General features: G+C 46.1%; 1 protein-coding gene across 1 annotated transcript in view; it reads right to left on the reverse strand.

Annotated features, from left to right (window-relative positions):
- Positions 1–15982, reverse strand: part of CEP112 (centrosomal protein 112) — a 320978-nt gene that overhangs the window by 180160 nt on the left and 124836 nt on the right. The window contains exon 18 of the mRNA XM_052658249.1: positions 7305–7440. Coding sequence (XP_052514209.1) covers positions 7305–7440 — 136 coding nt within the window. The remainder of the gene's footprint in view (positions 1–7304; positions 7441–15982) is intronic.

A 15982-nucleotide genomic window follows, 5' to 3' on the forward strand; every position in this document is an offset into this window, starting at 1 on the left:
AGCCACTGGACAGGCCAGTGAGGACCGCTGCAAGGTCAGTGAGGGTGTGTGGGGGGAAGCGGACCCAGCCGCATGCACCACAGAGGACCCTCCGTCCGACCAGTTAACTGGTCCGCAGAGATGCGATATCTGCAAGGTAGGAACATGCGGACCCTGGAGGCCCAGAAGCGGGAAGCTCAAATAGAGGCACAGAGAACTGGCGAAGGAAGGAGGAAGACAGAAGGTGGCGCTGGCGCAGGGCAGGGCAGCGGGGCGCGAGGGCGGACGCACGGCGGGGCGGCTTCCGCATCCGCTGCTCAGACGCCACCTCTCAGCCCCGGCTGGCCTTGTTTTGCTGCAGTACCGCTTGGTGGCTGGGCAGGGCTCGTCTTCTTTTTTTTTAAATTTCCTCCTAGTTGTTTGTTTGCTCCAGTTAACTTGGAAACAGTAACTAGGGGGTTAGCATCTGGATCTTCAAGATGGTTTGATTTTAAAGGGGACAGTTTTTGCAGAGGAAAGAGGAAGATGGATTTCTAATTTAATGGTTCCTGAGATCACATTCTCTCCAAGGCTTTTCTTTTTTTTTTTTTTTAACATTCTCTCCGACATTTTTGACATCAGTTCAGGTCAGTCGTGTCCGACTCTTTGCAGCTCCACGGACCGCAGCACGCCAGGCCTCCCTGTCCATCACCAACTCCTGGAACTTACTCAAACTCACGTCCATTGAGTCAGTGACGCCATCCAACCATCTCATCCTCTGTCGTCCCCTTCTCCTCCTGCCTTCAATCTTTCCTAGCATCAGGGTCTTTTCCAACGAGTCGGTTCTTTGGATCAGGTGGCCAAAGTATTAGAGCTTCAGCTTCAGCATCAGTCCTTCCAATGAATATTCGGGACTGGTTTCCTTTAGGATGGACTGCTTGGCTCTCCTTGCAGTCCAAGAGACTCTCAAGAGTCTTCTCCAACACCACAGTTCAAAAGCATCAATTCTTCGGCACTCAACTTTCTTTATAGTCCAACTATACATATATCTATTTTTGACATATATTTTCGAGTTTTTGACATATATTTTCTAGTTTTCTAGTTTTTCCGTGCACAGAGGAGCCTGGCTGGCCACAGTTCGCTGGGCTGCAAGAGTCGAACACCACTGAGCACACAGCACTCACAGCACCAGGGGAGCCACCGGGCTTTTCCTTGAAAAAGATTTTTAACTGCTAATTAAATATGCTTACCCGTCATAGGACGATTTGGACTTTCCATCTCTTCTGTGGCCAGTCTAGGTAACTTGCGTCTTCCCAGGAATCCGTCTGTCTCACCTGAGTTTTTGTTGTTCGTTGGCACCAAGTTTTTAAAGTATCACCTTATAATTATCTTGTTTTCTACAAGATCAACAGCAGTGTCCTGTCCTTGTGCATCCCTAGCTTTGGTAATTTGTTTCTCCTCACTTTTTGTATTTTACCCTCAGCTGCTGCTGCTAAGTTGCTTCAGTCGTGTCCGACTCTGTGCGACCCCAGAGACGGCAGCCCACCAGGCTCCCCCGTCCCTGGGATTCTCCAGGCAAGAACACTGGAGTCGGTTGTCATTTCCTTCTCCAATGCAGGAAAGTGAAAAGTGAAAGGGAAGTCGCTCAGTCGTGTCCAACTCTTCACGACCCCATGGACCACAGCCCACCAGGCTCCTCCATCCGTGGGATTTTACCCTCAGCAGTCAAGCTAAATTTGTCAGTGTTGTTCGATCTTTTCAAAGAACCAACTTTTGGCTTCATTGACTTTCTCTATTTTAATGTTTTCCACTTCTTTGCTTTCCGTAAATAAATATATATACTACATACATATGTAAATATCTATGATTTCCTTTATTCTGCTTCCCTGAGCAGAAGCCTGCTTTCCCTGGTCTGGTTTCTTGAGACGGAAACTAGGTTACTGATTTAAGAATGTTCCTCTTGGAGACAGGTGTTACAAGCTCTTCTCTAAGTACCCTGTTAGCTGGATTCTGTACACTTGATACGCCATATTTTCACTTTAATTCAGTTCAAAATAATTTCTAATTTTAAGTAATATCTCCTTTACTCCATGAGTTACTCACAAGTGTCTTATTTAATTTCCAAGCATGCGGTATTCTCCCAGATTTATTATTATTGTTTCTAATTTATTATCATCGGGGTCAAGGAACACATTTTGTGTGATTTTAAGATCTTCTGAGTCCGTTTAAGATTTACTGAGAACTGTTTCATGGCCAAGCATACAGTCTACCCTGAAGAGTGTTCTGTGAGTGCCTGGAGTTACTGGGTGGAGGGGTTTAAATCACCACCAAGTCCAGACACGCTCCTGAGAGGCCCAGCACAACGGACCCAGCACAGCCAAGGATGGAGACGGACTGACACTGGAGCCCACCCACAGAAGAGGAGGCCTCTGCTCTGAAACCAATCAGGCGGGTGCTCTGCCGAAACAAGCTCGCTGGCGTCACCGGGGCGCCCCGGCGGCGCGCAGAGGCCGTTCCCAGCGTCTCCCTCCGGCGGGACGCTGGAGATGCAGCCTTGGCCGCAGGGGTCAGCAGTTCGTCCCTTTGTATCCCCGAGTCACGCTCCATTGTGTGCACCGCGTCTCGACTGTCCTTTCAGCTTTTGAGGGACAGTCGGTGTTCAAGTTTGGGGCTTTTGTGAGTAAAGCTGCTGACACCTTCCGTGTACGAGTCTTCGTCTGGATCCGACTTCGGTTCTCCCGGGTAAGCACCCAGGGGGCGAGCGGCCGACGGCCGTGTGCGTTGAGCATTTCGCGCCGGCAGTGGGACGGCGCCGCGCGAGCCACCTTCACCTTGACCGGGGTCGGCGCCCGCGGCTAACCTTCACAAGGCTAACCCTCCCAGGGGCACGCGGTGGCATCCTGCGCGCTTCTGGTTCGCGTTTCCCTGACGAGTGGAAACACTGAACATCTCTGTGCGCTTCTTAGTGAGTCTCCTCTGAGGCGTCCAGACATTCTGGCTGGTTTTAACTGGGCTGTTTGTCTTCTTACCGTGCTTAGCATTTCTATTTTAGGTATGAGTTCTTGGGAATGTTCGTGAGTCCTTTCTTTTCCCGTTCTCTGTCTTGCCTTAACGTCCTCTTTTTTTTAAACGGTGTTTTTCAAAAAACAAAACTTTTTGGTGAATGTAGCAATTTTGACTGCAATTTAATTTCTGGTTTTACTAATAAGCATTGTGGTAAAAATACGTCCTGTTGAGTTTCAGAAATTTATTGGTTTACTGAGTTCTGTAACTGCTCCATTAGAGTAAGAATTTAATATGTCATATTTAAAGAGTGGGAAGTAGAAATATGGCAGTTTTATAAACTGCTATTTAGATCTCCTTTTGGTTTAGGTTTTGCCCCCCTGAGCAGTCAAGAATGGAGAAAAATTTATTAAAGCACCCCAGGACTATGTCAATTTTTTCATGTATTCCTTATATGTTTTCGTAAGGATTCTTGTCTTTCTCAAGCAAAAGTACATTCCTTTGTCCAGTTCATTGGCTTGTGTTGGTGTTAATTTCTATGACAGTATTACATTTTCTTTTATTCTGAACACAAGTGATAAAATGTTTTCTATATATAACTTCTGTGTAACTTTCAGTTGTCTTTTATAAATAGCATATACTCATTTACGTCAGCTAATCATACCTTTTTATTAGAAACATTTAGCCTGTCACTGTCTATTACTACAGTTACATGCTCTGTCTTACTTTGGACATTTTGCTGTTTCTACCTCTGTTCCTTTGGCAATATCTCAAGTTTTGCTTTAATCTTCTCAACATTTTTATGAGAATGTAGCATCTTGTTAATTTTGTTGATGCCTGTTTACGGCATCTAAAGAGCGTTCTAACCTACATCCCTCATCTCGCGAATAACCTTTGCGTCTCATCTTCTCGTGGTAGAGTGGTGGCCGCCGTGCTCCCCCATCCCAATCCAAGCTTCATGAATTTTATTAATGTGACCTGAGGATCCAGATTATCTGTTGTTATTGAATTTGTGTTTTCTATTCTAGACGCCTTCTGCAGCGAGGTCAGCATTCTATCTCACAACCAGAGGTGTGACAGTCAGTCAATTCTGCTTTTATTTTGTTGATTCCACTGTTCTCGGCTCATCCTTTACTACGATGGTCTCCCTACGTACTGGGTGTCTTCTTGATCTCTGAATTGATACAATTTTTTCCCAGAGAAGAAACAATCAGTATACATTATGTGAACTCTTACTAATAAAATGTTTTTCTGTCGATTTTGGAAGTGAGAAGCTCCTTGGTTATGTATAAAATCGGTCACAGCCTTTCTCCTTCAAAACTCCATTATTTCTCCGATTTCTTTTCCAGTTTCATTCTGCCCAGAAACTTACTGGATGTCCATTTTATTCTTGATGTTCAGTACTTTCCCGAAAGGTATCCAGCTTTAGTTGCATTAATTTTCCTTGACGCATGTGGCGCTTTCATACAGCTCACGGATTCTCATTAAAGGCACTCCTACTCTGAGGTGTTCCCCGCCCCCAGCCCCTGAATTCTACAGTAGACTGTTTTCAAAAGTGTGCTTTTATTCTGTGACTGCTGGATACAAACGCCCTTTTTTTTGTTCTACAAAATGTTTTCACAAGTCCCATATTGTCTGCTTGTTTTTCTCCTGACCCATTATTGGGCAGTTTGTTAATATTGCATCACCAACCCCCAAAGGTGTATTTATTGAGCCAAAGGTGCCTGCCGTGGCTTCAGCTTTTATCGGAAAGTTGTACTGTCAGCCTTGGCACTTTCAAAAGCCCCTTTTTTAGCCTTCTTCAGGGTATACTCAAAACTTCTTGCCAGGGGCCCCCTCCTTCAATATTCTCTGTATTCCTTTAAATGTTAAGCTGATCAAAGAGTTCCCTGCGAGCTCCACTGCACATCTGAGCAGATATGCTCCTCCGGGCCTGGCCTCTGATCACAGCAGGGAGCTGGGAAGAGACGCACGTCCAGGAGCGGGCACCAAACAGCCCTCCTTCCAGCCGCAAACTCTGCCAGGAGTCTGGCTTTCACCCAGGGCAGTGAGTGGGGGTCTCAAACCTTGCTCTCAGGACCCGGGTCCACACAATCCAAATCAAGGAAATAATAAGGAAGCGCAGTTCCAGGCCTGTAAACCCCACAGGGTCTGCCCATGACCTTCCGCAGGGAAGTTCCTACCACCTGTGGGTGCTCGGGCCTCCTGAGGAAGAAAGCGGCAGCTGAAAATGAAATCACAAACAAGTATTGTAACACTCTTAATAATTAAGAAAAACTGGAAATCAGCTAAATGGTCTCAAATAGGGGAGCTGATAAATAAAATATGGTATATTTATATGATATAACACATATGACGTTAAAAGCATTGCACTAAATCAACAGATAGGCCACAGCTATATAAAATTCAGTGTAAATAGACACTTCTCCAAAGAAGACATACGGGTGGCTAACAAACACATGAAAAGATGCTCAACATCACTCATTATTAGAGAAATGCAAAGCAAGACCACAATGAGGTACCACTTCACACCAGTCAGAATGGCTGCGATCCAAAAGTCTGCAAGCAACAAATGCTGGAGAGGATGTGGAGAAAAGGGAACCCTCTTACACTGTCGGTGGGAATGCAAACTAGTACAGCCACTATGGAGAACAGTGTGGAGATTCCTTAAAAAATGGCAAATAGAACTGCCTTATGACCCAGCAATCCCACTGCTGGGCATACACACCGAGGAAACCAGAATAGAAAGAGACACGTGTACCCCAATGTTCATCGGCGCACTGTTTATAATAGCCAGGACATGGAAGCAACCTAGGTGTCCATCAGCAGATGAATGGATAAGAAAGCTGTGGTACATATACACAATGGAGTATTACTCAGCCATTAAAAAGAATACATTTGAATCAGTTCTAATGAGGTGGATGAAACTGGAACCGATTATACAGAGTGAAGTAAGCCAGAAAGAAAAACACCAGTACAGTATACTAGCACATATATATGGAATTTAGGAAGATGGTAATGATAACCCTGTATGCGAGACAGCAAAATAGACACAGATGTGTAGAGCGGACTTTTGGACTCTGTGGGAGAGGGAGAGGGTGGGATGATTTGGGAGAATGGCATTGAAACATGTATACTATCATGTAAGAAATGAATTGCCAGTCTATGTTTGATGCAGGATACAGGATGCTTGGGGCTGGTGCACGGGGATGATCCAGAGAGATGATATGGGGTGGGAGGTGGGAGGGGGGTTCATGTTTGGGAACTCATGTACACCCATGGTGGATTCATGTCAATTTATGGCAAAACCAATACAGTATTGTAAAGTAAAATAAAGTAAAAATTAAAAAAAAAATCAGTGTAAAAGTGCAAACAAGACTGAGACATAAAATCTGTAGTCTTTAACTTTTCAAAAATGGAAGCACAGAAATTATACATATATGTATACATGTACATGCATGTGGTACTTACAGACATTACATGTGCGTATGAAAGTACAAATACACTGAAATGATACACACAACATTAATTATAGTATGAGCTCTCCGGAAAAGACCAGGAGAAGAGAGAAGAACGTGATTAGACTTGAAATGCAAAGTAAAATGAAACTACATCTGTAACATTTTATTTAAATAAACGGTGTTGACAATTGCTGATTCTTCATGATGGGTTCCTAGGTCTCTCTTTCCTTTATTCTTCTATAAATTTTTAAATTTTTCTCATAACTATACAATATACCACTTACATAAGAACCAGAGATAGCCTCTGTCCTCCTGAAATGCCACTTAAAATAATTTGCTGTAACTGACCAATGCAACACTATCTATGGCACGTGAACAGACACAGACGAGGGTAACTTGAGGCCTTGCTCTGGAGAAAACGACCAGTCATGGGGTTTTATCTGTACGCTGACCCGCGTCCCAAAGCCTGGCAGTCTGGCCACGGCCGCGTCTATGGACAGGACTTTGAATGGTTTCTGGCACTGCTTTCCAGAGGAATCGGGGCACTGAGGGGGAGGAGGGCCCTCAGCGCCTCCCACCACGCTCTGCCCACTCCACACCACCAGGAGCAGCTGAGCAGGGTCCCTCCCACGGCCCAGGAAGGCCGCCCCGCGGGGAGGGCAGCGGGGCCCCGCCGGCTCAGCCCCCCTCCAGAGCTCGTCTCAGCCACGAGGAGCGGCCCGTCCTTCCGGGGCTCTGCGGGTGGGGGGTGTCCTCCCCGGCCCTCACCTGAAGCCCCGACCCCGACACGGTGGCCTAAGCCTGGCAGGGCCTTCTGAGCTGGTAAGCACGCCGCTTCCCACAGGAGGCCCGCACGCCCCCGCCCCAGAGGCAGCCTCTCACCTGCTCCTTCATCTCCGCGTAGACCTTCTCTGAGTTCAGCTCCACCTGCCGCTTGAACTCCTCCAGCGCGGCGTCCGCCTGCTGCGCCTGCAGCCTCTGCCCCTCGCTCACCCGGGTCAGCTGCTCCTCCTTCTCCCTGGGAAGGCCACACGGGCCGCAGAGTTAACGCACAACCAGAGAACCGGGTTTGGTCCAAGAACAAGCTTTCATCCTCTCTAAAGTACAGACCAGACTTCTATCTGAAGTATCCGAATGCAAAAGATGACAGGAACACGGCCTGTCTCAGGAAAGAAGGATATGAGCACAGAATGTGCGTTCTGATAAGGGCACACCGGCTTCGAACAACCTCCCTAGAACAAGACTACTCATCACCATGGACCTCCATCACCCGACGGACGGAGCAGTGAGGCGTGGTCCATCCTCACAGCGGAACAGTATTCAGCCTCAAAAAGGCACGAAGCTCTGACGCACCTGCAACAGATCTCGAAAGCACGGCACCGTTACAGCAGCCAGACTCAAGGACACCAGCTTATGCGTCAAATGATTCTGTCTGTGAGAAACATCCAGAACAGAAACCCACAGACACAGAGAAAGCAGGTCAGTGGTCAGCACGGGCTGGGGGACGGGGGGTGGGCAGTGACTGCTCACCACAGGGGGCTGGGGGCGACAGACACACTGGGCTTAGATAGTGGCGATGCCGCACGTCTTTGTGGATAGACTAAAATCTGCTAAACTGTAGACTGTGAAAGGATAAATCTTGCACTATGTGAATAGCATCTCGATTGAAAAAGCACAAGGTACCACAGGAACACCTCTAACACACACATCCGGCAGAAGCTGACCTGCAGGGTGACGGGGCAGGGAGCGCCGTGCCGGCCTGACACAACCTCCTGCCCACAGTGGACTCGCCTAAGAGAACCGTAACGATCACGTCTCTTTGTACCTTGAAATAAAATGAAACAGTCAAGAAGGTCCACCAACAGAAGAGGAATCTCCGCATGCTGACAGAAGAAAGTAAGAGTTGAGGGTATAGAGGCAATGGCACCCCCTCCAGTGCTCTCGCCTGGAGAATCCCAGGGATGGGGGAGCCCGGGGGGCTGCAGTCCATGGGGTCGCACAGAGTCAGACACGACTGAGCGACTTCCCTTTCACTTTTCACTTTCATGCATTGGAGAAGGCAACGGCACCCCACTCCAGTGCTCTCGCCTGGAGAATCCCAGGGATGGGGGAGCCCGGGGGGCTGCTGTCTCTGGGGTCGCACAGAGTTGGACACGACTGAAGTGACTTAGCAGGGTATAAACGTGTGGATGTTAATACTGGCCCCTGCTGAGCTCTGACTGGGTGCCAGGCGCTGTGTAAACGATTTTAACGTGTCTTCTCTCCTTCATTCTCAGGTCCAGCTTGTGTAAGGCCATTTCCACACCCCTAACTCTGCAGAACCGGAAACTGGGGCTGAGAGACTGTTCCCGAGCCCCACGTCACTGATGGGCCAAGCGGGGCTTGCACCCGGCACCCCCTGTGGGGCCCGTGTGCTGGCTGCTCTCTGTGGCTTTCCAGGTGTCCCTGATGCCACTTCCTATGCTCAGGACGTGTCCCCAGAATGAGATAAGTGCCTCATAGAAGCACCCCTACTGGGTCCCATGGCCTGGAAGCAGGTGGTCACTGTGGCGGAGAGCTGCACGAGCACTGGACAGACTTTGCTGCGGCTGGTGGGCCCGGCTGACTGGCAGCGGTCACCCAGAGGCTCCATTCAGACGACTGTGAGGTGGGTGCTGAGGCAGGGGCTGCAGCTGACGGCGAGGGTCCCTACGAGGTCACGAGGTCAGGATGCTCAGGAGCTACTCCTCTGCCATGCCCCCATGCTCCCCACACTTGCGGACCACTCAACAGACTGCACGTTTTCAGAGGGTCACATTTGCAAGCTCAGTCTGTTTCATAATAGAAAAGGAAGTATAGTGGACAATATTTGAAAACTTTCGTTTGTTGATGACTCGGTGATGCCATCCAACCATCTCATCCTCTGTCGTCCTCTTCTCCTCCCGCCTTCAATCTTTCCCAGCATCAGGGTCCTTTCCAATAAGTCAGCTCTTTGCATCAGGTGGCCCAAGTATTGGAGCTTTAGTATCAGTCCTTTCAATAAATATTCAGGACTGATTTCCTTTAGGATGGACTGCTTGGATCTCCTTGCAGTCCAAGGAACTCTCAAGAGTCTTCTCCAGCACCACAGTTTGAAAGCAATTCTTTGGCACTCAGCCTTCCATATGGTCCAACTCTCACATCCATACATGACTATTGGAAAAACAAAAGTTTTGACTGTATGCACTTTGTTGGCAAAGCGATGTCTTTGCTTTTAATATGCTGTCTGGGTTTGTTAAGCTGTCCTTCCAAGGAGCGAGCATCTTTTAATTTTGTGCCTGCAGTCAGTGCTGCTGAGCCGCTTCAGTCGTGTCCGACTCTCTGCAACCCCAGAGACGGCAGCCACCAGGCTCCCCCGTCCCCGGGATTCTCCAGGCAAGAACACTGGAGTGGGCTGCCATTTCCTTCTCCAATGCATGAAAGTGAAAAGTGAAAGTGAAGTTGCTCAGTCGTGTCCGACTCTTAGCGACCCCACGGACTGCAGCCCACCAGGCTCCTCTGTCCACGGGATTCTCCCGGCGAGAGCACTGGGGTGGGCTGCAGTCACTATCCACGTTGATTTTGGAGCCCAAGAAAATAAAACATGATCCTATTTCCACTGTTTCCCCATCTATTTGCCATGAAGTGATGGGACCAGATGCAATGATCTTAGTTTTCTGAATGTTGAGTTTTAGGCCAGCTTTTTCACTCTCCTCTTCCACTTTCATCAAGAGGCTCTTAGTTCCTCTTCACTTTGAAAACTTAAAAAATTTAAAAACCATATAACTTAAAATTATGCACCATTAATTAGCCAGGAGAAAATTTTCACACATTTTTATAAAAATATATGATATGTGGCTGAAATATCAACTTTTTCTATAAATGCTGAAAGTCAGTTGTTTTACATTTTTTGTCCAATAACTCACCTGAGCTACTGTTACTATAAATACTTTCAATTTAATAGGACAAATAATTTCTCTCTTTTATCTCATTTTTAACTACCAAATTTAGTTCATTTACTTTATAATTGACTACAAAAATCAAGTCCAAAGTTTTATTCATGATCAGTTATATACTGAGACCATAATAAAAATGCTATTTGTTAAACATAACCTGGTGCAGGAAGGCACACTGCTTCTGACTGATCGCTTCGAGCCTGACGTCTGATGGCTCTGATGGCAGTACATCCTTCTGTGGACACTCCGCATAAACACACAAACCCCATCCCTCGGCCAGATCCCAGGCACGATAGTGAAGAAACACACGGTGCTGTGCTGAAAACCAGATCAGAAGAAGAAAGTGGACACTCAGTGCCAGGACCCACGGTAGAACAACCTAGTGAAATGTTCTTCAATACGAAGCATCACTGGAATCCTCGTGGACAGAATCACAGACGTCGTAAGAAACTGAATCCTCCAAAAGACAGGCGGTGTTGAGGTTTCCAGGAATCAAATAGGCACGACATCCCGCACCCCGTTTGCCATTCGAGGAAACGCAATCTGGCACCTTCACCAACATGCTATTTGTTACTGTCGTCGTCCCGTCCCTAAGTCACTTCTGACTCTTTTGTGACCCCGTGGACTGTCGCACACCAGGCTCCTCTGTCCATGGGACTTCCCAGGCCAAAATACTGCAGTGGGCTGCCATTGCCTCCTCCAAGGGGTGTCCCCAGCGCAGGGACTGAAGCTGTGTTTCCTGAGCGCCTCCTGCACTGGCAGGTGGGTTCCTCACCACTGAGCCACCAGCGAAGTCCGACATGTTCAGTTCAGTCGCCCAGTCGCGTCCGACCCTTTGCGACCCCATCGGCTGCAGCACACCAGGCTTCCCTGTCCCTCACCAGCTCCCGGAGCTTGCTCAAACTCATGTCCATAGAGTCGGTGATGCCATCCAGCCATCTCATCCTCTGTCACCCCCTTCTCCTCCTGTCTTCAATCTTTCCCAGCATCAGGGTCTTTTCCAGTGAGTCAGTTCTTCACATCAGGTGGCCAAAGTATTGCAGCTTTCAGCTTCAGCATCAGTCCTTCCAATGAATATTCAGGACTGATTTCCCTTAGGATTGACTGGTTGGATCTCCTTGCAGTCCAAGGGACTCTCAAGAGTCTTCTCCAACACCACAGGTCAAAAGCATCAGTTCTTTGGCGCTCAGCTTTCTTTATAGTCCAACTCTCACATCCATACATGACCACTGGAAAAACCATAGGCTTGACTAGACTGTTGTACTGTAACATTAATAATAAATGTCTTTTTACATGTTAAAAAGTATATATAGATAGCAAATGTTGTTTTATATTAAAATATTACTTTCCATTTAATATTAAATAGAAGAGTCAAGGAAATGAGTGAAGCCTCTCAATTCATTTTTAGTCCCACCTCACCTACAAAGCTAATTTAGTGGTGAAGTTAAACACCACAGAAGGCACCACTCAATAAGTCAATATTTCTGCCCAGTGAAACCATGCAAACACATTGAACTCCATTCATACTTTGAAATCTTGTCTTAACATAAGATATCTGTCTTATTTAAATAAAAAGATGATATTCATTTTAATGAGGTATCATTTTAATTTCCATCAAAGTAATGAAATAGAAGTGAAATTTTTCAGCACTTGAAAAAGAGAAGGGTCTGCTCCTCAATAATATAAGAACAGTATTTCCTTTTACCATGATTCCAAATAATGTGCCCTGTAAGAAGCAAAAAAAAAGTGACTTTGAAGATCATTTTTTTCAGTGGAACTAGCTGTGGAGCTGAGTGTAAACGCATCACTCAAATGCCTTAAAGATGTGCCTCCGTGAAGATAAAAAGGTGGGAAGAAAATTTCCTTTTTAACTGATTTATTTATAAAATGCGGTAAATTTTCCTCGTCTGAGTATATAAAGCATAAAGAAGAAAGAAGCTGCATTCTTATACAACCACAAGCCAGTTCAGATTAAAGGATGTTCTGAAGACCATGATTATTCCAAACAGGCAATAAAATGTAGGAGACTAATGGACTACAATTTACTCTTTCTTGAGCTTTGAAAGCTAACATTTATATGTTCAGGCCAACCTTGATTTGAAAATCTTCCCTTTGCACATTTCTGCACCAGCACTTTTGATAATGATGGCAGAGACCCAACATACATTCGCAGGCTTCACATTACAGTAGGCTTCATCTGCTGCCAGCCTGGCCTCTCCACCGGAGGCCCCAAGGAAAGCAAAACAGAACTAAACACTTCCAACAGGCCTGGAAACCGTAGGGGAGCCTCCGCTCCCTCCCCAGCGAGGGTGAAAAACAAGACTTCAAGCAGCCATATCCTCTATGCTCAGGGCTGCTGTTGGCACTTAAGCTGCCGATAGTGAGTCAGTCAGAAACTATGACTTTCAAGGCACTCAAAATAATACCTTTCACTAACCATGAGCAATAAATAGACTTCTTTTGCCTCTTCTTCACGTGACTAAGACCAATGGTCTCTGCTAAATTCTTGTTAAAGATGATAAATGCTGTGCACACTTCTAAACGTTTGACACTCAAGGGTTAGACACAAACACCAGCGACTTGGAAATTAACGGTGGTCTTAATATTGAAAAGCTGGCAATACACCTCAAACTGATCTGCAGATTCAACCCAACCCCTGTCAGAATCCCAGATGATGTCTTGCTGAAATTAATAAGTTGATCCTAAAATTCATATGGAAATACAAAGGACTCAGAACAGGCAAAACTATTCTGAAAAAGAAGGAAGTCGGAGGACTCGCATGTCTATATTTGTAACAATCACTTTGAGGTGCACCAGAAGCTAATGCAACACACTTCAGTAAAAAATAATACAAAATAACAAGTAAATAAAAATAGGTGAAGAATCCTCATAGGTTATTTCTCCAGACAAGATGTATAATTAGCCAAAACACGCATGAATGGACAGGAACTGCAAAGTAAAGTCCCCATGAGGAGCCATTAAACCACGTCCAGGACAGCTGTACTCACAAGACAGAGGGTGACAAGCATTATTTTGTTTTCCATTTACCCTGCTTGGATTTTACTGAGCTTCTTCAATTAGCATAACTTTGTCTTCCATGAAACTGGAAAATTTGGGGCCATGATTTTTTCAAATATTTTTCTGCATTATTACTCTCTTCCCTCTGCTTCTGTGACTCAAATGAAATAGACTTTATATATCGGTATTACCCTGCAAGTGTCTGCAGCTTGTATTTTTTTCAATACATTTTCTCATTGTCCTCAGATTGACTTATTTCTCTTGACTTATCTTCACGTTCTTTTTGTAATCTTCATTCTGGTGTTATATTCAGGCTGCGTTTTAAACCTCAAATGTTGTATTTTCCAGTGTTTTCCTGTTGAAAGTTCTTAGCTTTTCATTCATTACTACCAATTTTTCTTGAAGCTCCTGTGCATAGCTACTTTAAGTTTTGATCCACTGATTCTAGTTTCTAATTTATCCTGGGGTAGTCTCTGTTGCTTACATTTTCTGTTGAGGAGAAGGAAATGGCAACCCACTCCAGTGTTCTTGCCTGGAGAATCCCAGGGATGGCAGAACCTGGTGGGCTGCCGTCTAGGGGGTCGCAAACAGTCAGACACGACTGAAGCGACTTAGCAGCAGCAGCATCCTAATTGAAAGTAATCAGGTCACGTGTTATCCTGATTCTTTGTGTGTCGAGTCATTTTAGCTTCTGTCTTTAAGAGTGATGCCGAGCGGACCCTCTGGAGTCTACTCTTCCCTCTGAACAGCACTGAATGATCATTTTCATTATTTGTTTATAGCGTGGCTGAATTCAAACTACAAACCTTGTCTCCCATGTAAGGAGCAGAAGCTCATCTATAAATCCACTCCGTTAGCCTGACTTGGGCTTTGGAGTCTTGAGGGTCGGGCAGAAACATGCACCAAGAATACGCACCAAGGAGGCAGGCTCCCTTGTCTCTTGGCGTCTCCATCTTGCTTCGCCCGTGGCTGCAACGGCCCGTTCCCTCACCTGGCTCTTCAAGCACCAAGGCAACGAGTGTGTACCCGAGTTCCAGCTGCCCCACGTGGCATCGAAGCTGGCACTGCTGTGCAAGCGGGCAGTCCGCCTGCCCTTCTCCCAGGTGTGCCCTGCCTCCACATCTCCTTCTGCAGATCCACCCTCTGGGTCTGAATGTTACGTCTGAACAGAGTTTATACCTGTGGGGATCAGTTTTACAGGAGCTTACCTGGCCATCTCTTCTTGGTTGTTTTGACTGACTGGTAGATAACCAGTCATTCTTTAGGGGCTCAGCTGTTAACTCTTCAGATAGAATTGCTGCTGCTGCTGCTAAGTCACTTCAGTCGTGTCCAACTCTGTGTGACCCCACAGACGGCAGCCCACCAGGCTCCCCTGTCCCTGGGATTCCCCAGGCAAGAACGCTGGAGGGGGTGGCCATTTCCTTCTCCAATGCATGAAAGTGAAAAGTGAAAGGGAAGTCGCTCAGTGTCCTCCTCTTCACGACCCCATGGACCACAGCCTACCGGGCTCCTCTGTCCATGGGATTTTCCAGGCAAGAGTACTGGAGTGGGGTGCCATCGCCTTCTCCGAGATAGAATTGCTAGCTGCTTCTTACTTTCATCCTTGTTAGCACTTTTTATATGCTGCTACTATAGCATCTCATATAAACTATTAGCTTCCCAGGTGGCGCAGTGGTGCAGAAGGCACTGGCGGACGCAGGAGGTGCCGGAGACTCGAGTCCAGTCCCTGGGTCAGGAAGATCCCCTGGAGGAGGCACGGCAACTCACTCCAGTGTTTTCGCCTGGAGAATCTTAGGTACAGAGAAGCCTGGTGGGCTACAGTCCTTAGGGTTGCAAGAGATGGACACTCACACCTCGGCAAATAAAAAAATGACTGAAATTTTTATGGTAAAATAAGAAAACCCTGGGAAAATGATCCTTGAGAATAGAACAGCTTCAGTGTACAGTGAAGAAAAATCCCTCTAAAATCTTTCACTTTAAACTTCAAATAAATCTCAAATCTAATGTTGCCTCCTTTCATGTTTCCTGTATGTAAGGAAGTACTGATTAGAACTTCTACATATAAATTATGCATAATATATGCAAAGCTACATACGTGCCCATCAATTCACCCTATTTTATAGGCAGTAATGTATCAGTAAATAACAAGGAAACACATGTTCCTCCTATGAAATGACAAAGCCTAAACCCTGTGAGGTAGGTGCAGGACCACTTCTTGTTACTATGGAGAGGAAAAAGGCAGTGTGAACTCATTCAAGCAGAATGATAAGTAAACCAAAGCCAGATCAAAGGAAAAGAGAAGAAAGGCTGAAATGTGAGGCTGAAATATTTATTTCCCTCAAAACACCATCCCTGCCTTGTCCCTGGGCAGTTCAATATTTCAAAGTAGCTGGAAAATATTCTCACTTACATTCATCGCTGTGCACAAGCAGACAAAATTTTAAGGAGGCAAATTCCTCTTTATTTACCAAATATAAGCGTAACATTTATCACTGAGAGAAAATTTTCTGCTTATCTTAAATGATTTCTAGATTATGTGAAATGATTTCAAAGCCACAGTAGACGTTTTCTAGCACTTTACTGAACGAT

The sequence above is a fragment of the Budorcas taxicolor genome, chromosome 19, assembly GCF_023091745.1.
Source record: "Budorcas taxicolor isolate Tak-1 chromosome 19, Takin1.1, whole genome shotgun sequence".
In the NCBI taxonomy this organism is placed as follows: Eukaryota; Metazoa; Chordata; class Mammalia; order Artiodactyla; family Bovidae; genus Budorcas; species Budorcas taxicolor.